Source organism: Miniopterus natalensis, chromosome 4 (genome assembly GCF_054644295.1).
Source record: "Miniopterus natalensis isolate mMinNat1 chromosome 4, mMinNat1.hap1, whole genome shotgun sequence".
Lineage (NCBI taxonomy): Eukaryota > Metazoa > Chordata > Mammalia > Chiroptera > Miniopteridae > Miniopterus > Miniopterus natalensis.
In genome coordinates this window covers 94268723-94289000 of record NC_142084.1, presented here as the reverse complement: position 1 = coordinate 94289000, position 20278 = coordinate 94268723, and the positions used below count along the sequence as shown (strand labels likewise).

At 42.3% G+C, this 20278-nt stretch overlaps 1 protein-coding gene across 6 annotated transcripts in view; it reads left to right on the top strand.

The window, feature by feature from the left end:
* The window catches only part of FBXW11 (F-box and WD repeat domain containing 11), a 98863-nt gene that overhangs the window by 59861 nt on the left and 18724 nt on the right, over window positions 1–20278 (top strand). For 3 of the 6 annotated variants that reach the window (XM_087816970.1, XM_016211227.2, XM_016211228.2), the window contains 5 exons: window positions 829–891; window positions 3704–3929; window positions 11976–12162; window positions 12982–13072; window positions 19983–20120. In XM_087816970.1, the coding sequence (XP_087673096.1) occupies window positions 829–891; window positions 3704–3929; window positions 11976–12162; window positions 12982–13072; window positions 19983–20120 (705 nt within the window). The remainder of the gene's footprint in view (window positions 1–828; window positions 892–3703; window positions 3930–11975; window positions 12163–12981; window positions 13073–19982; window positions 20121–20278) is intronic. The other 3 variants (XM_016211229.2, XM_087816971.1, XM_087816969.1) reach the window with 1 other exon arrangement.

The window sequence follows — 20278 nt, the reverse complement described above, 5'->3', positions numbered from 1 at the left end:
TAGGTTTGGGAAGGAATCTTAGAGGGACTGCCGTCCATAAATGAGTTGTTACTCCTTTTTGAGCACAGCTCTCCCACTTCCCCTTCTCATTAAGTTTCCATTTAGCTATTAGATAGGCACTTCAAAGGGGAAAATCCAATCATGTATAATCTCCAGTTAATGGGCATCTATTGAGCGACTAGGTCACCAGAAAGAATAATTACACAGTGCCTCTTTGTGCAGTAAACACAAAATCAAAAGCTAATGCATTCCTAGGCAAGGCAGATTGTTACTGGCTCACAGCATCCTCCCTTCAGGGAGAAGGTTGGGGCACCCACCTCACTTGCTGGGGAGATTGCAAAGCCATTCCAGAAAAACAAGGCCGTCAGGGAGGAAAGAGAAAGGTGGGGGGTGGGGGCACCTCCAGGGCTTTGTCACTTCTAATTGCTGATGGTCGGGGTGGATGACTGAATAGCAGACATTCTAGAAATGGTTCGTGCAATCATCAGGAACTTCTTGGGTCTCTGGGGCTTCTCACCACAAGGAAAAGAGTACCAGTGATGATGAGGCGGAGCTTCAGCCCCACTGCCGAGATTCTGCCTGTTTTCTCAGCCGCCCCAACCTTCATGTCAACAAGACTGTGCTTACTTTTCTGCAGCCACTAACTATTGATTTATGAAAGATGAGCACAGCCCCCTTGACCCAAAATAGTAGGTTAGCCGTAAGCCAAATTAGCTCTTGGGTTTGTGTTGGTATACTCTAGTTTGGGTTTTCAAAATTATATTTTGGTGTAGTTCTTTAGGACTTGCAAAACTTGGCATAATTCAAATACTCTGTTTTTCCCCTTAGAACACTTCAGTTATGGAGGATCAGAATGAAGATGAGTCCCCCAAGAAAAGTACTCTTTGGCAGGTAGGAGCGAGCGCGCACAGATAAGATAGCGGTGGGCCTACTAGGTAAGGTGCTCCCTCAGCTCCTGACCTCGGAAAACAGAGCCGAGCAGTCTTGTGGGTTTTGCGTGCAATTTTGCCAGTTTCACAACTCACCCTAATTTATCTTCTGATCCTTAGGGAAGTGTCACTATGAGTAGTAAAGATTTTGGAATTTTCACAAAGATTCTGAAGTGACTGTAGCCTGAAACGTTCTGTTTCCACTGTCTAAGCCAAAGATGGACAGTGGTGGTGTCCTTTATCACCAGAATGTCCCGTGCCACATCCCAGGATATATGCACTGATAACTTTCTCCCTGTTCCCATCCTTCTTCCCCATTTCCTGTTGGTTCGTCCTTTCCTTTTAAACTCGGGTTCCTTCTCTCCTGGCTCTATCTTAGTTGGCCAGTTTTCCTCCCAGTCCTCCAGTTTTTTTGTGGTGGGGTGAGGATGGGGAGTATGTAAATTTCCATGATTTGGTGTTTTCATCAATCAGTATGGTCCAAATCATTTTTTCCCTTCGTGAGGACACAAAGGCAGAACAAACCTAAATCTGGAGAAAATAATGTTAAAAAGAATTCTCTAGGTTCATTTGATTTGAAACAAAAGGGTAGATTAGTTGGCAAGAATGAAATATCCCCAACAAACTAAAGATGAAATGAAACAAAGCAAAACAACGCCAGGGAGATCTTTTCGGGTGCCTCAGGCGGTTAGAAGTAGGAATCTGCACTTGCCGCTGGTTGGGGGGAACTGTGCAGACTGCCTTCTGTTCCCCTTCACACTTGGTGTCTGCAGTAGGATTCTCTTCAGTTACTATTGATTTTGCAATTCACAGTGTTCTTAACACTTTGGCTTTCTGCTTTTCTTTTATCTGTCTTTTAGTCTACTAGTTAATGGCACACCAATGCTCTAGGGAGGATAGATGGTTAGGAGCATTTCTGTAAATAAAATGACCTTTTTGCTTATCAAATGAGATAATGGGTATGAAAGTATTCTGTAAATTATAAAGCAGTACATAAATGCACTTTGTTTCCATCATATTTAACCTGTTATGAAAGCAGTTATTTTGACAAGTTATTATGAAAAAATATAGTAAAAGGGGGAGGAGAGGAAAATACATAGAGCCTTCTTTCTCAAGATTTAGGCACTTTTAACATTCATTTTTATTCTTAACTCTGTGCTGGCGTTTTCCCCTTCACAAGTTATTGTGATTATGGTATATAAAATTCTGCATCTCGTCTTTTGTTTCTTAATATTATTTCATTAAAATGTTCTCTTGTTATTAAAATCTTTATAAATTTAGTTTTAATGGCTGAATTATAGTACTTTATGTAGATGTATTATAATTTACTTTAACCACTTGTCTGTTAATTGGGCAGTTATTTCTAATTTTTCTTTATTATAAACATTATGGTGAACATATTTATGCTTAAAAATAGCAAAGATGCTTCTTATACCAGTCAGTATTCACCACAGTAAAGAATTTTCACTTCATTTGATGGTTTCTGAGTGTCGATTTTTGGGGTCTGAATGTCTTACTAAAAGCCACATCAACAACTTCTGTTTAATGCTGCCCTCTGGTGGTACCCGGTGTCAGTGAGCTCGTCCTCACCCAAATTACAGGGGAAAAACATTCCTAGATAAGGAGGTGATTAAGATAAATGGAGTGGGAGATAAATGCCTTCCTCTAAGTGTTTACATAAGAACTTTATTTTAGAGGACAGGGAAGGTTTGTAAGATTTTATCAAGGAAGCTAGAGACTCCTTTGGAATTTTACAAAGGATGTCTTATTTCTGGAATGGGTTCAGTCGACTTTTAGTTAGGGGACAAACTAACAAAAGCTCTTGCTTCTTTCTATGTGAGGCTTTTGGAAGAAGCTCCTAATGGAATGATGGGTGTTTGTAATGCAACTCTTGAGTTTTCAAGGTTCTCTTATATGTTATTCCTTCTGTATTACACATGAAGGGGGCACCAGAGGAGTGATGGGCAGGTAGCTTGACCAGTGTTTGTTAGAAGCACTGAAGTTACTTTGTTTAAAAACAGGGAAGTTATTGAGCCCCATAGCATCAGTAGCAGTTGTCGCTTCAGTCTAGGGATTTTATTTTATTTTTGTTTTTTGAGGCTATTGTTCAGATACGGTGTATGTAGTTAAATTTTTAAAAAAACATACTGGTTTTATTCAAGGACCATGTAGGTTTGATGAGAAATGCAGTTAATATAGGAGTCTGGGATATCCATAAACCTACTATATAAAACAAAGAACTTTTCAAGCGTCCATGGTTGTTTTCCTGGGGTCACCTTCTGAGCAGGTGAACAAAAGAAGGAAGTGAAAGTCTAAAGTTTTGCCAGCAGTTTGTAACCCTGGAAACAATGTGGAGATCAAACCTGTTGGGTAAAATGAGGCTTCTTAGATGCCCTTGCCTTCACGTTTCTCTGTTTGATGGACCAGTGGTTTTTAAAGTGTGGTCTGTAGCGTCAGCATCTCTGGGAGCTTGTTAGCAATGCAGATTCTCGGGCTCTGCTCCAGACAACAGAGGCACTGGAGAAGGGTGATCTAGGGCACCATTAAGCTTCAGAAATAGCTGTAACTTTGGCATTTACTTTTGAGACTCATTTAAGGACACGGGCTCTGAATACATTTTTAATTACTTCCTGGATGAATTAATAAAAGAATGAGTGGCTTTAGGGTAAAACTGGCACTTTAAGATTAAATACACAGTGAAAAATGTTTCTAATGAAATACCAATTAGATTTTTTTCCTTGTCAAACTAATGTTTGTTTTTTTTTCTAAAATAGATAAGTAATGGAACATCATCTGTGATCGTCTCCAGAAAGAGGCCATCAGAAGGAAACTATCAAAAAGAAAAAGACTTGTGTATTAAATATTTTGACCAGTGGTCTGAATCAGATCAAGTGGAGTTTGTGGAGCACCTTATTTCCCGAATGTGTCATTACCAGCATGGACATATTAACTCGTACCTGAAGCCCATGTTGCAGCGGGACTTCATTACCGCTTTACCAGGTAACTCTACTTTCCTTCCAAAAGCTGAGTAGTGGGAAGATGCCCACCCCAAGAGCCTAGGTGGTGCTGACTAGGTGTCTGTGAGAGGAAGGAATGAGCACAGTGCAAGGCAGAGCTTCTGGGACCCACACTGTGTTTTCTTATATGGCATTGGAAGACCAGTTCTGATTTAACGTCTGTCTAGGAAAGGGAGGCAGTTTCTATGATTCACAGTGTGAATCATTGGTCAACATTATGTTTCATTTATTTTGTTTAATGATTAATGCTATGCTATTTATTTTGATGTAGTCTATATATAATCTGCGTTTTGCCTTTATGACTAATTTTTAAAAAAAAGCAACGGGACAGTTTTTCCTATACTCTTTGTGTTTGGGAAGTTTAGGATGTTCATTGGTATCTAAAGTGACACTTAGGTCCCTGGCCAGTGTGGCTCAGTTGGTTGGAGCGTTGTCCCATGCTGGACTGAAAGGGTTCGATTCCCAGACAGCAGGCAACTGATTGATATTTCTCTCTCACATCGATGTTTCTCTCTCTCCCTCCCCCTTCCTGTCTCTCTAAAAGCAAGAAAAGCATGTCCTTAGGAGAGGATTAAAAATAATAAATAAATAAATAAATAAAGTGACACTTAGGGAATGGCAAAAACATATTGGGAAAACTGATAGCATGTCTTCATTATGTTTCTCAAAACTTATTTCTGCATTCTTCCTCAAACCTTGCTTGCTTGCACACATGCTCCCTGCCCTACTCCTCTGGTTAAGTTTACTTTGAATTTTTTTTAATAGGCTACTTTTTAGAATAGTTCCAGGTACAGAGAGTTCTTGTATCTTCACCCCCACCCCACACCCCCAGAAATACACAGCCTTCTCCACTATCAACATTCCATGCCATAGTGGTACATTTGTTATAATACATGGCCCTACACTGGCACGTCATTGTCACCCAAAGTCTATGCTTTACATTAGGGTTTACTCTTGGTGTTTTAATTGGGTGGGTTTGGACAAACGTGTGATGACATGTACCTGCCATTATAGTATCATACAGGACAGTTTCATTGCTCTGATGAAAATCCTGCCTAGCTATACCTCTTTGATTTTTGATCACTCATTAATTTTTCTCTTCCTGTCTCCACCTCTTTCTCTCTTTTTCTTCTTCTTTTTAATGTTGTTATTTATTTATTTGTATATCTGGCTAGGTAAGATAGAAAGATTTCTTTCCCTAAGAGAATGCTGGCCAGAGTATTTTCCTCTACCGTGGTCGGCGTAGTCTGGCGGTTAAAGCTGCTGTGCCAGGGTGGACCTAGAAATAGCCCGGGATAACCCAGTGCCATTGCCACAAGTTCTGCCCTGTCAGAGCTTCTGGGTGGCCCCTCACAGAGCAGCTCCTCATTAGCCTGTCTGTGCTTTGCAGTGCACCAGGACTCCATGTCCTAAGTACTGTCCCAGCAAACAGACTCAGGCCTCAGACCTAACACCGGGGGCTACACATTGACAGGCCAGCTTCTGACTTCTAATCCTCTCCCAAAACTTGTAAGCTTATTGTCTACAGTGGGAGTGCTTAAGGACAGTGAGAGTTAGCTTAGGAAAATTCGACTATTGTTTTTATGCTGAAATATAGCACTTTTTGCCCCATTTCATTGCTTAGTATTTCTAGAAAAGCAAATATGATCCCTTTCTTTGTAGAATCGTGTGTAATAGCTGAAAGGAGTCTCAGCCATCGCCTGGCCCACTTCCTCATTGTGTAGACTCGGCAGCCAGAGCAGAGAAATGGTGAAATGCCCGAGAACTTACATCTCGGTGCGTGCAAGCGGTGGTGCAGGTTGGTCCCACAGTTAGTGCAAAGGCTGAAATCAGTCACAGTTAAGATTACTCTGGAAAAATCCTTAAATTGGCCTAAAGTATATAATACATGGCTTAAAACACAATTCAGTAGTATTTCTTGTTAATTATGAGAGAGAAAGAAAAAGATACGCCTTTCATTGTATGAGAGGGAAGAATTTGAGAATTATAGGCAGGTTTAAGTGAGGTGAGTGCACGTGTGACACAGGCCTCTGTATGTGCAGAGCCAGAACTCAGACCCCCCATCGTCCAAGCCTTTCTACGGACTCAGGCTGCATCTCACACCACGAAAAGTCAGGGTAGTTTTAAAGTATGATTGTACTTGTTCCTCATAAGTGCTTTTAACTAAACGAAGCTATGCCTCCATTTTTCTTAGGCAAATCTGTTTGTTGATTATTTTTTTGTTTGCTTTCTCCTGGTTGGGTTTTATTTTATTTTCCCCTGTAATTCTCAAACATTTTAGTGCCAGGGAACTCACTTTATGTTTACAGAATATCCACCAGGTGGCACTGTTGTCCTCTTGATTTGTAGAGTATAGTTCAGAGGCAGCTCCTTTTCTTGGGGAGTGTACAGTCTTGGAGAAGAGACAGAACAGATGAACATGTGTTATGTATATAAATATGGTTAGTATAATTGCATACAATCCAGTTTTCATTACTGTGAATTTTAAGGTATTGTCCATATTTCTGTTAAAGTGGAATTTTGTGGTATTGAATATTACATGAAATGAATGGACCATTGGCTGGGACATGGAAATATTTTTGTTAAAATACTATTTGTTTTAACAGGATTTGATCTGAACATATATACATATGTCAGTATATATCATACATAGGACTCTAATAGCTGGGGACAAGCTGGCCAAGTAGATTGTGTTAGTTAGTGTCTAGTAGACTTGGATTAAACCTGGCATTAGCTCCTTAACACAGACCCAAACTTAAGAGCATTGAGGGAGAAACAGGTCCACGTGTATATCATACTTAGATTTAATAATGTGTGGAGCAGTTTACTAATATTGTTCTGCTTTGGTGTTCAACTTTTACTGTAGATGATCTTGAGTTTGAATTTTTTACTCTACTGAAATTGACAGTCAACTTAAGACTTCTTTTGATTGTCAAAACCATTAATTCTGTAAAAATTGCCTATCATTTTGACTTTTGGATGCTTACTGTGAATAGCGTACCTGTTAGTATAGAGAAAATGGAAAAATGGTTGTGGTCTCTGGCTCCTTTTGGTTCAGTGGAAAAAGTGATAATTATGATATGCTTTTCTAGAAATCATGGTAAATGTTTAGTCTGCAATGTCAATTTCTGCAGGCTAAGTTTGTGGTTTGTAAGAACTGTTGTTAAAGGGGAAATTTATTCCGTTTGAAGTAGAAGCAGATCGTACTTCAAAAAGGATGCTAAGCATTGGGGATCCATTTGGTGAGGTGTCTGAGCAATCAAGGTTTTTTAAACATTTCACTTCTTGGCTATAGCTTGTTCATTTGTTTCATCCCCAAGTAAGGATGATAAATCATTGTGGACTGGAAGTGCGACAGAAACTGTGTCACAGGTCTCTGGGGATGTGGAAGAACCGGAGCACAGCTAAGGCTTTGGGCCGGATGCAGGGCCAGAGACCCAGCCCAAGCCAGGGCAAGAGGGAGATAAGAGAGTGGCCACTGGGTATTGGCAGCCCCTCAGTGTGAGTCCGAGTTGCCTGTCAGCCCACTTTTCAGACCTCAGCTTCCTCGGCTGTGTGGGAATGGGGGTGATGATGATAGCGTCTGTGGGCACTGTGGAGGTTAAAGAATGTGTGTAACATGCCTGGCACCGCGTGGGTATTCTGAGGATGGCAGCTTAAGAGAAGAAGAAAAGGCCCAGAGAGACAGGAAACACCTGCTTCTCCAGAGGAGTAAGGCTTATTGCCAGGAAGTTTTAATCATTCGCCCGCTAATTTCCGATTGATTCATCCTGACATCATATAGGTAGGTGTGCGAGGCACTTTGTTGGCACACCAGTGTTGAGTTGTGTGACCCGAGCATCGTTTCACTTCATTTCTGCCCGAATCCTGGGTCAGAGTGTTCCAGGTTAAGGCACCCAGAGGCAGGCTGCTGCCAGCAGTTGCTTTGGCTTTTGTTTTGGTTTCTAACTTCACATTTTACAACTGCACAGATCTGTGACTAGGAAGGGGAAGGGACAGCAGGGCTGGGTGGGGAAGGAGCTTCTTTGCAGCTGCTCTTTGAAATGTGTTTCTAAAAGAATAAAGTTTCTGTAACTGTGATCTAAGCCGCGTGTCAGAACTGGCTGTAGTCAAGGGCATTGAGCTGACAGTACACATTTGAGTTCCATTTTGATACAGTGTTATTTATATATTGAGCTTTGAAACTTGTGCCTTTTAATTGTTTTAATTTACTGTTGAAGTTTTTCCAGACCTTCATCTGGTGCCTGTAATTAGCAGCAGCACTTCTCAGCGCTGGAGCGCAGCATTCTGTCTGGCCTGACTTTCTGGGCCAGCATGTACTCTTATTGCATTGGGGAGGGTTATGGTGGGAGGTGGGAAGTCTCAGCAGACAGAGTAAATGAGAGCCAGGTATCCTTGAGAGAATGCTTAGTCGTAACACCTCCAAGCACTTTTTAGCCCAGGCCAACAGACCACCTTATCAGTAACTTCATCCTGAGTAGGCTTGAAACCAGAAAGTTACGAGATCTGCATGGCTTCTGGGGATGGCTTCTGGGGATAGCTGCTCGGATAGCTGCTTGTAGGTGCTCAATTCAAGGGAATGTGAAGCTTGTAACCAAGATGTTAGAGGGTTTTAGCACTTTGTTAGAGGGGTGTGTAGTATTTTCTCTCAGAAAATAAAGAAGGGGAACACTGCTTAGCCTCCTTGACCAACAGTATCAGCCTAAGGGGACTTGGAGACATGGGAAGAACAACAGGCTGGCACAGAGTGAGCTCCTGTTCTTGTGTCTGGCTCCTTAATAACCTCCTCTTATTAGCCTTTCCAACCAGCTTAGGAAGTCCCTTCTCTAAAATGAGGGTGGGCAGATTACATGAGATAATCCATTGCACGCATTTGATATCATGTCTATTTTATGGAAGACAGGTCCAAAAGGGAAAGCTGATTTACTTGAGGAGAGCAGAGGACACAGCCGGGGACGTGGTTGATGATGGGGCAGTAATGCTGACCTTGCAAAGTGACTGTGTTCTGATATCAAGTGTAGGACTAGGAGATAGTCAAATAAGTACCCCAGCAGTAGAAAAACTCAGAGAAGACCTAAGTTTATTAGTCCATGGTTCGAGATTCTAAAAGAAAATATGACTAAAGCCAGCTGAAAGATTCTGATGAATACTTTGTCAGTCCTAGAAGTGGAGAGGCACAGGGAGAAGCCCATGCGATTATCCATGGGTTTATTTCCCTGATTATAAAGAAACGTGGTCAGAAAGGTGGAAGAAAGGGAGCCTGAACCTTCAAGAATGGGATCAAGAAGGCAAGACCCTGAATAATGTAAAATTGCCCCAAATGGCTAAATAATCTGGGAGAGTTGGAAACAAAGTTAACTATTTGGAGCAACAGTATGAAGAAAGACCGCACAGTGTCCTTGGGCTAGATGGTGTAGTGATAATAGAAATAGCCTATTTTCACTCCCCTTTTAACCTATTTTTTTTTCTTCCCCACTAAGAATAATGGATTTAAAACCGGAAAGGATAGAAAAATTGTAGTCCAAGAAAGCTAGGAAGATACTTAGGAAACACACGGCTCCTATAAACAAGTAGACCAAAGACATTGCTCATCACGAGAGTGGCAGAGCCTGCAGTGGTGACTTTCAGAATTGTGGGATATTGAAACCATAGGCAGAGCTACTGGGTACAGCTGTGCCCTTTCCCGCTGATCCTACCCCGAGATGACTGATGAGCAGATTGCCTGGTTTTAAGAACTTGGGAAGGTGTGTTTGGGGGAGATTGCCGGGTAAATTTGATGCCACACTCTAGTAGGGTTCTTAAGTGGGTTATCAGAAGCTGATTAGCTTCTGAGAAGATTGTAGGTTTGTGTAAGCCTAGAAGGATGTACACAGAATGTTAAAGGCTGTTGTCTCCAAGTGGCGGGATTTAGAAATATAAGCGCTTGTATGCATTTTGTAATATTTCTGTAATGAACACGGGTTATATATGTTAAAAAGGGACACAGAGCAGCTAGTGCCAACTTGTAAACAAAAAATGCAATCCCAACGTTATGTGGTAAGCACCAGCCATGGAACATACAGAGGACCCTACCAAAGTCACCTAACTAACTTCCTTTTTGGATAAGGTTACTGGGCCCGTAGAGGTCATAGAGTCTTCATGGGGCAGAATTCCTCCAGCGTCCCTGGAGACTGAGTAGAGAGAGTGGACAGGAGAGCAGCACATCCAGATGGCTGCAGAACGAGCGTCTCAGTGTTGGGACCTTGTGGATTGTAATTCCTGGGTCAGGGATAGCCCGGAGGGAAGTATCCAGAAGCGTGGGTGCTGTCCTTGGTTCTGACCCATTTAACATGTTTGCCCACCAGCTTGGGGTAAAGTCTTACTGCTGCTGCCCATTTGCAGATCTGGCGGGGGAGACCCAGTCTTGGATGACAGAGTCAGAATTCAGGAGGCTGCGGGCATGGTCAGATACAGCTTGGAAGGTGAATTAGAGTGAGGATAGCTGCACACTCCTGCACTAAGCTGACCCCACCTCTCTAACTAACCATACAAGGACAGACTTAGGGGGGCTTGTTTTAATAGATGTTTTGGAGGGGAGATTTTAACTTAGTGCCATCTTAGGAACCTATTTGATTTGACTGTTAGATGAAGGCAGTCTGATCTTTGACTGCATTACCTGTAATGGAATGACATGTGCAGGCGGAGATAGTCGTCCCAGGGTAGTCTTTGTTATCAGGTCCTAACTTGGGTATTAACCTAGTCCAGAGTAGGAGGACTAGTATATGAAGGCCTGTAAACCATGATAAACAGTGCAAATAGTCCTTTTAGAGTTGAAGAAAACCTTAGTTTGTAAAGCATTTTTTATGTATCATCTCATTTTGATATTTTCAAAGTAAGGCAGAGATTACTTTCCCCATTTTATACAGATGAGGGAAGAGAGGCTCTGAGAGTAATGATTTACTGTGTACTCCGCTGAGTTAGTGCTACTGTGCTACTTCGATTTACCTTGGAAAAGAGAACAGAGTAAGCTTGTATGGTGCTTTGTGGTCTTCAAAGTCTTTTCGTAAAACTCATCTGATTTTGACAGATAGGGTGAGAAAGAACAGTTGTTACTGATGAGTTACATTACATCTGGTGAAAAACCAAGGGGCAGGATGTTTCAAAATTTGCTTCATGTTGTAGAACTACTACTATTTGTGGAACCTAAATTTGAAATTGGAATTCTCTGCGTATATGTTTTGTGTTCCCACCACTATACAAAATAGATCTGGGGATGAACTTCATTTCTTGTAGCCACAGGGGACATGCCTAGAACCACAGGATAAGAGTTTACAGGAGCAACAACCTCGTCCATTGTGATCTTATGCTGCAAATATCAGGCAGAGGCCGAATCTTGGTTGTTTTTAAGGTGACCCTTGCCTTGTATGGGATAAACCTCTTAAGGTTCTAGAATTTGTAGATGTGGTTCTTTTGAGAATTTTACCTCCACAGAAGGAGATGAGGAAATTATTGACAAAAATACGTCTGAGTACACCTGACTTTAAGCTTTTTAAGATGTCAGCATTTCACCTTTTTGTCTCCTTAGCCCCAGGGGATACACATAGATCATAGGATGATTTGTTACAAGAGACAGCAAATCAGAGGGGAAAGAACACAAACTTTGGAGAAAGAGATTGGAATTCCAGTCTTGGCTCTACTACTCTGTAGTTGTGAAACCTTGATGCCACCTCTCTGTGCCTCATCTGTAAAATTTAGGGAGTCATTATCCCATAGTGATTTTAAAATTTGAGTTATGTAAAAGTATTTTATCATAATATCTGACAAGTATAGAATTGTCCAGGCTCAGTGTTTACACACAGTAACTGTTGCCATGAATTGCTTTACCTTAAAAAATCAGAACCAAAAAGAAGAGTGTCTATGTGCACGTGTGCATCTGCAGAACTGCCGATGTGGCCTGGTTCGGGGTTTTGTTGCTCCTCTTGCCCTACAGAGTGGTGACTGGCACATTCCCACCCCTTCCCATCCCTTCATTGCCTTTTCTGTTTTGCAGAGCAAGGCTTAGATCACATAGCAGAAAACATTCTTTCCTACCTGGATGCCAGGTCTCTGTGTGCGGCAGAGCTGGTATGTAAAGAATGGCAGCGAGTGATCTCGGAAGGAATGCTTTGGAAGAAGCTGATCGAGCGAATGGTGCGCACCGACCCTCTGTGGAAGGGACTTTCGGAAAGAAGAGGGTGGTGAGTACTGGGGCTGCCCGTTCCCTGAAAGTACTGCCTTCGACTGGGCTTAGTTAGGAAAGCAGTTACACTTACCCGATGCATTGGCCTATTTTAAACAGCGGGGAAAGACGAGTGGTCAGGAGGTGGGGGAAAAGTTAAAGCTGCTAGAAGTTTTCCTTCTGAAATGCATATTTTCTTTATGTGTGCTAACCGTTACAAAGTACTGTATCGTTAGAGTGGTTTGGCTTTCAGAGCTTGTTATGGATGCTCTTCCTTTCACATTTTTCTTAAGTGGTAATACCATTACCAAGAGGTAGATAAGAAAAAAAAGAAAATAGGAGAAAATCGAATAATGCCATTTTGCTGTTGGTTGAGGATAATGGGAGGCACAGAGGGCAGGCTTTTTTTTTTTGGAGAAAACCCATTACCTTAAATATAGCTCTATCGCTCAGTACTTGTCCGTGATCCGGCCCAGGTAGCACAGAGGACGCTGCAGGCGGAAGACGGGCAGTGGCGTGAGCAGGGTTAGGGCTGTCCTGCGGGGGAAGTTTGCCGTGTGTCCGGTCAGGTGTCCGCGGAGCTACGGTAGCAAACTAGGACGAAAGGCGCGGTCACCGTGCTTTGAGTGTTCAGGAGACAAAGGGCAGGACCGTGAGAGCTATAAATCGAGCAAACTTGGTCCAGCATGTTCGGGCTCAGAAATCTTGCTTTTGAACTGTTAGAGCTCAGTATAAGTCAGAAGACTTGAGTGATACACTGTCTTTGTAAGCACCACATTTAAATAAAATTCACCCTTTTATGTGCAAAAATGTAACATCTGTTTGTTTTATTTGCCAGGGATCAGTACCTGTTTAAAAACAGACCTACAGATGGCCCTCCCAATTCATTTTATAGATCATTATACCCCAAGATTATCCAGGATATAGAGGTAACTTCATGGTTTATCTTTCTTATGGGCTCTTTGTGTCTTGTTCTCAGCTTTTTATGTTGCCTTAGTGTTGTGTTGATCTAAAATCATGGAACAAGTAATTTTGTTTCAAGTTGAACTCTTGGAGCAAATGTGTCACAATCACTGTATAATCAGTCTGTAGCTATTCTTCAGAATACGTCATGTCTTTTTGTAAAAACGATCTAACTTTTCTCAGCTGTGAAGTGTATCTGCAGGGCTGCTATAATTAAAACCTTAATCCAAAACCAGCTTTTCATTCTAATTTGATATAATTTCCAAATCCAAGGCCCAGTTTTTTAGGCAAGCAGTTTTATGTTTTTGAGCCATATCTAGAGAACTAGAGAAGGCACAGTCTCAGTTTCCTCTGTAAATTTCCCATATTTTTTCGTTAAAAAAATGACTCAAATATGATTACAAGCAATAATTAAGTGGGTTTTATAGGGCAAATTATGCTGCTGGACCATTTTGGATGTGAATGTAACTCCCCCAGACCAGTAAAACTCTGTAAACTTGATGAGAACCATTGGAGGTGTTTGATATTGTTCATGTGTTCTAATTGGTTCAGTTTTATTATTTAGCCCTTTCCCTTGAACCAGGAAAGACACGCACAGGCATTTCTCATTAACTCTTTCACATGTGTTCTTGGCAGGTCCCGGTTACTTCACTATTTCCTCCTTGGCAGAAAAGTTTAGCCTTCTCTGGGCAGTGCTGTATCACCCATAAAGTTCTACTCAGTTTCCCAAACGTGAAGTAATCCTTTCCCCAGGTGATAGACATAAAAGTTATTGTGCCAAAATTCATTAATGGAGAAACATGTGCTTTTTGGAGGTTTTTCCCCCTTTTTGAGGCAGATGTGAACTAATGGAATCACCCGGTTAATGGTAAATCTGAATGTGACTGGAGTATCATTATTTAAAGCACAAGCCCTTGTCTTGAGAATTCTGCTCCCTAAAATGAGCTATAAAGTAGCCTTTTAGGGAGGCTTACCTAATTTCAAACTGCTGTTAGACAAATCAAAGCTTAGGAATTAATTGATCCATTTAAAGAACTTAGAATAAATTGCCCCTGCAGTGTTGTAGCTGAGACAGTGTTAACTTGAATCTTAGGTTGGTGTGTGTGTTCCGGGGAGAGGGGGCTGTCGCTCACCCTTAGATAGTTATGCTAAGACGTTGCTTCTTCATACATCTTAGGAGCTATATTACTTTCTGCCTCTCCCAATTGTTCTTTACAAAGTAGTTCTGAATTTCCTTGAATAATTTAGTAAGTCCTCTCTTGTGAGAGGATGATGTTTAAAGTCAATCATTGATAAACAGGAATTTTGGTAGAGCTTTGATCAGGTTGAAGATTTGGTGGCACAGATTATTTTATTTAACCCTTGTGAGCAGTATTGTAATTGACAGTATGAACTTAATATTCTGTGGCGTGACAGCCTGTGACACCACCTACCATATCCATTTCCTCAGGCTGAAATAATATTTTTACGTTAGTAGAGGAGGCAGATGTGAGGGAAAATAGAGCTATGGGGGAAAACCCTATTTGACCCAAAACCTCTACATCATGGTGGTCTGCCCAGTGGTTCTTAAAGTGTGGTTTGGAAAAATCCACTGGTTGGCCACAAGGGTCTCCTCCAGATTTTTGTGGGCTAGATCTCTTAGTGTAAGGGATGATGTTTTATACTTTGGTATATTCACTAGTAGTAATAATAATAAAAATAATATACCGTATATAGAGCGTTTACTTGTGCTAGATCCTTTGTTAAGCATTTAACACTCTAGACGATACCTGGAAGGTAGGTCCTGTCCGTATTAAAGTTGAGGAAACGGGGGCTCAATAAGATCACGCAGCTAGTGAGTAACAGAGCTTGTGCTCGACCATATATTCTGCTGTGTTTCAGACAACTTTTTGTACTACCCCCATCAAAATAGAATTCTTTACCTCTGTTTTGGGAGTATATTTAATTTTCTTCAGGGTGGACTCACAGGTAGAGAGTTTTGTCAGTGATCCATGGATTGAACAAATGAGAGACTCACGGCTTGGCTCTTGCCCATATAGCTGATATGAGACCCCCTTAAGCAGAATATAATAGTTACTGGTACCCTTTTTTGATTGAGCCCTTGCAGTGTACTGTGAACTGTGTTGTGTGACTTACATAGGTTATTGCATTTCATTCCTACAAGGTACATATCCCCATCTGTAATAAGGGGAAACCGAGATGAAGAGAAGTTTTAGAACTTGTTACATAGTTATGTAGGAGAGGTGGGATTTAATTGAAGCCTGGCTAGCTCTAGGCTTAGTGTTGTCATTTGCAGTCTGGAAAATTCAAGAAGTAAAGGAGAAAGGTGTCTGTTGTTACGGAGCTACAGACTTCAAGGGGGACTCACCTTCCTCCCGTTGTGCAAGCACCCAGTGTCCTTGACTGTTCATTGAAGAGGGCATGAGTTAAGATCAGTCGGCCTTGTTTTCGTCCAGCCATAGTCCTGGTGTCCTGACCTTGGATTTGTCTCTGTCTCTGTCTCAGAGGAGTAGCAGACCCTGTCACGTACATGCCCTTTTCCTCTATTTGCTGGGTTAAAGCCTCTGAAGCGCTGTCCTTGACACAGCCTGCTGGTAAAATGATGGTGTGTTGTGTCGCACCTTTTAATAAACCACATTTTATTCAGGGAAAGCGGGGAGCTTTTTTGTGGTTTGCAAACTTGATATTAACATTGTCTTGACCAGAGAATGCTGAAACTTGCCCACCCACCCAGTTGTGTTTAGGCTTCTAAAAATAATGTTATCCCTCCATACTCAGACATCTGTTTTCACTCTGTTGCCAATTTAAATGCCGCTGTATACTCTGTGTATCATGGCTACTTTCCCAGTATTTTGAAAATTTGCACAGGGTAAGGGGATTTTACAGGTTCTCAAAAACATGAACTATTCCTCCACGGTAGCCACGCCACACGATGTCCAGGTGAAGTGCAGGTATCCGCGTAGCCGCAGAGGCGCACCTGTGCGCCGGTCCCGCGCTCAAGTTGAGATAACGGCCGCGTCGCTTTCAGGGCCGCGCCCTTCCTGGGTGGGGGCGGGCCGGGCTGCCCGCGGTAGGTAGCAGCCCACACTAGACAACCGGTCCTGGCAGTTTGGTGGGGAGGGTTTTGGGGTCAGAGCCTACTCCTTTTGGCCCGAGTTCTGCACAGAGCGTCGCTGCTGCCGTTTGTAGGCACTGTGACGAGCACTTGCCTGTGTCATCTCATTTAATCCTCACACCAGTTTCGAGGCAGGATATATCATTTTTCCCATTTTTACAGAGGAGCAAACTGCAGCTCAAACAGTCCAAGTCATTTGCCAAAGCTGCTAATTGACCTTGGTATTTTCTACCACAGTGGGCTGCCTTCCATTTTTAAAGGTCTAGTTTTTCTAAAAAAGATCTGGATTGTAAGTGTTCTAGTAAGAGTTGAGGTTGTCATATAAGGTGGTAGGGAATATTTTGGGCAGGCACAGTCAGCAGGGAGTGCTGCTTGCTTCTGTGGGTGGCCTTGGCCTTGAGAAGGGCGAATTAGAATTAGACGGGGTGGCGCGCAGCAAAGCAGCCCACTCCCTGGTCTGGCTTAGTGTCGCTTTCCTAGCATTTTGAAACAAACACTTGTTGGGCATTAAGGAAACTAATAATTTTGGAAACAGCCCTAAGTGAAACTTCCTAAAATGACCCCTCAGAAATAATTTGGCAAACCTTTTCTCTTAAAATTCAGATATGTATATTAGGAAATTAGGCTCTTTCTAAGCATTGAAGCTGAGCCATTTTCTACCTTCCATTCGACTTAGAATGCAAGCCTGTTGTCCAGCCGAGCTTTTGGGAGGTCCCGACACCTGGCTCTTGTTTGAGAGTTGGAGACAGAGAACACCAGCCTTTCATGTTGGGTGGCAGTGCCTGTCCAGTTGTAGGCTGGCTGTGTTGCCTCCCCCAGCTCCTCTCTGTTGTGTGGCTTTAGGTACAAAGATTATAACCAGGTCACCCAGTTTTAGAAAACATTGTAGAGTAGAGGGGGGACATAACATGTAGGAAATTCTTTTTGGTATGAGGAGCCCCCATTCCCTCTTAAAAAAATTTTTTTCCCTCTCAAACTTCTATGTGATGGTTAATGTGCCTTTTCATTCATTTAAACACAGAGTAACAAAGCTACTTACTGCTTCAATAATATTTTAAAATAATTGTGTTTGTTTTAAACTAAGAGTAGCTATATGAATTTTATAAATAACACCTGATGTGTGTTTGTGTGTACGTGTGTGTGTGAGAGAGACAGACAGACAGATAAACGTATTACATAGTCTCTTCTGGAATACTTCGGGTGTTATGGAGTCGTGTACTCTGCAGCAACTCTTAGCCCTGAGAGGGTATGGCCTGAACATCGTAACCATTGCTGGGAGTCACTGGCCATGGATAGGACTTACCAGTACGTCTGCCTTCTACTCAGAATTTTCTGGGTCCACTTTAGCATGCTGGGGTGGCTCAGTCATATCTGAAAAGACATGATTTCTCTAAATGATTCTAAGCATTGAGTTCAGTGTAAGAAATTCCTTATACTCTGGATCTGCTTTTAAAAAGTTGCTTACGCAGCCCAAGCTGGTTTGGTTCAGTGGTTAGAGCATCGGCCCTCAGACTGAAGGGTCCTGGGTACTATTCCGGCCAAGGGCATGTACCACAGTGGCAGGCTCGATCCCCGGGCCCAGTTGGGGCGTGTGGGGGAGGCAATCAGTGTGTCTCTCACATCGATGTTTCTCTCTCCCCCTTCCACTCTCTGAAAAGCAATAGAAAAAAATATCCTCGGGTTAGGATTTTTTTTTTTAAAAGTTGCTTACACAGCCCGGCCGTGCATGGCTCAGTGGTTGAGCGTCGACCTGGGATCCAGGCAATCGGGGTTCGATTCCCGGTCAGGGCATGTGCCCGGTTGAGGGCTTGATCAATGACTCTCTCATCATTGATGTTTCTATCTCTCTCTCCCCCTCTCCTTTCCTCTCTCTGAAATCAATAAAGATATATTTTTTTAAAAGTTGCTTACACAGACAGAACTGTTGTCTACCTTGATAGTGCTAGCAGAAGTAGGGTGAGTTACTTTGGTTTTGGCATGTGCTTTTATGTCTGATGCTTTACCAACTCACTAGAGGTGATGCTGCTGACTTGGTAGCAGATGGGCAGGCGAGCATTTCCTCGCTCCTTGTATCTCCATAGCATCTCCTGGGCACCAGGAATAGGCCATCCCTCCCTCTCTCAAGGCTGCGTGTGGGCAGGAATTATATTTCCAGGCTCTAGTGCTAAGGACTGAGGCCACAAATGGTAAAACATTCTCTTTCTGTAAAATGAGGGCGGTAAATCGGCTTCAGAGTTGTGATGATTATATTAGCTATAAAATATATAAAGCACATAGTATAGTGTCTGGCAGCATAGTGCCTAGCACATAACATTCCGTGAACTGTAACATTTTAGAGCGTAAGGAAGCAAGCATACTGCCTTCAGAATAAGAGGAAATGCAGTTTGTTACATGTCAGCAGAGCTAGTAAGTAAGTGCTTATCATGAATGAAGATGAGATGTATCTCCTTTCTTTAAAGGAACTAATTGACACTTGTAGTTCCTCAGATAATTAATTACTGAGAGCTAATCTTTTAAATGATATCCTGATGTAACTAACTATTCTGGTCCATAGTGTCCCCTAATTTCAAGGATCAGAAGTTTACACTTTGGTTTGTCTTAGTAGAAACTTTATCTTTTAATCTTGAAAACACCCAGTATCCACTTCCAAAGGTTAAGTCGGCCAGTGCTCTGGGCACAACCCACTTCCTCATTAAACTGCCCACTGGTCTCCTGGTCTGCTGCTGTTTATCTCAAGTCCTGCAGCACTTGGTTTTTAATCACTTATTTGGTACTTAAATTTTATCTGGAATTATTACTGATCTTCTTGTGTTCTGTGTTCTCTGCCTCGTAGCTAGGACTCTACCTCTTTATAGACAGTGCATCTCTTAGTTGGAAAAGCAGGGGCTTAGAGTCAGGAAGAACTGGGTGTGATTTCCAGCTCGTCCAATTACTAGATTTGTGGGCTCAGGCAAATTAAACTCCTTCCTTGTTTGAAAAAGGAAAATAATAAGAATTTCCTTTCAAGGCCAATTCGTGGATCATTTAACCAAATAAACATGTTTGGAGTAGATCCAGTTCCAGATACTGTGTGCCCAGATACTGGAGCAGTGCCTCCCTTGAAAGCAGTATGCTTCCTGTTGATCATTTAATGCCTAGTGCCTAGCACAGCTAGTACCTGGAATACACTAGCATATTGGTAAGTGTTGCCTGAATGATGAAAGAAAGAGAACCCGGGGCTGACATGAGCCACTCTTACTCTAAAGGAGCTTCAGTCTGGTGGAAAATTAAAAATGGATAACAAAATTTTTGCTATAGTAGTTGGCCTCTAGTAGTTGTTCAGTCTTTTTTCAATGGTCAAGACAAAGCTTTGGATGGATATACACATTTCTCAGTATAGGCTTAATATTGTTGGGGGTCTTCCGCCAAATATTTTAATTGGCGTTAGACAGGGACCCGATGAGTTACTATTTATTTGTATGTTTTGGATGCAAATGGCATTCTTGAAACATACTGAGTTCTGTCTAGGCTGGTTTTTTTTCAAACCCAACCCAAACTCATTGGAAATCCTGTGATAGCTGCCAGAAGGGCAGAGAACGTTTGAGAAAAAACATTGTTGGGCTAATGTCTTACTTGGAAAGAACATGATTCCTGTCCACAGACAGTTACGCAGACCAAGACGGGGTATCGGTGGTATGCTGTTTCTGGAAGCAGCGCCAGAGTCTGAAGCCTAATAGAATAGTTGATTCACAAAAACTCATCTGTTGCCTCTTTCTCCCCAGACTATAGAATCTAACTGGCGGTGTGGACGACACAACTTGCAGAGGATTCAGTGCCGCTCTGAAAACAGCAAAGGTGTCTACTGTTTACAGTACGATGATGAGAAAATCATCAGCGGGCTGCGAGACAACTCTATCAAGGTGAAGGACCGCTTTGTGTGCATTGTCGATAGAATGGTGGTCGCCTGTGAGACACTGACACTGCGACAGCCCTTTCAGTGATTCAGCTTGTGATTCTGGATGACTAGAGGCAGAGCGTTTTCCTGCGCTGCCTGACTTCTTCCTACCTCCAAGCGCAG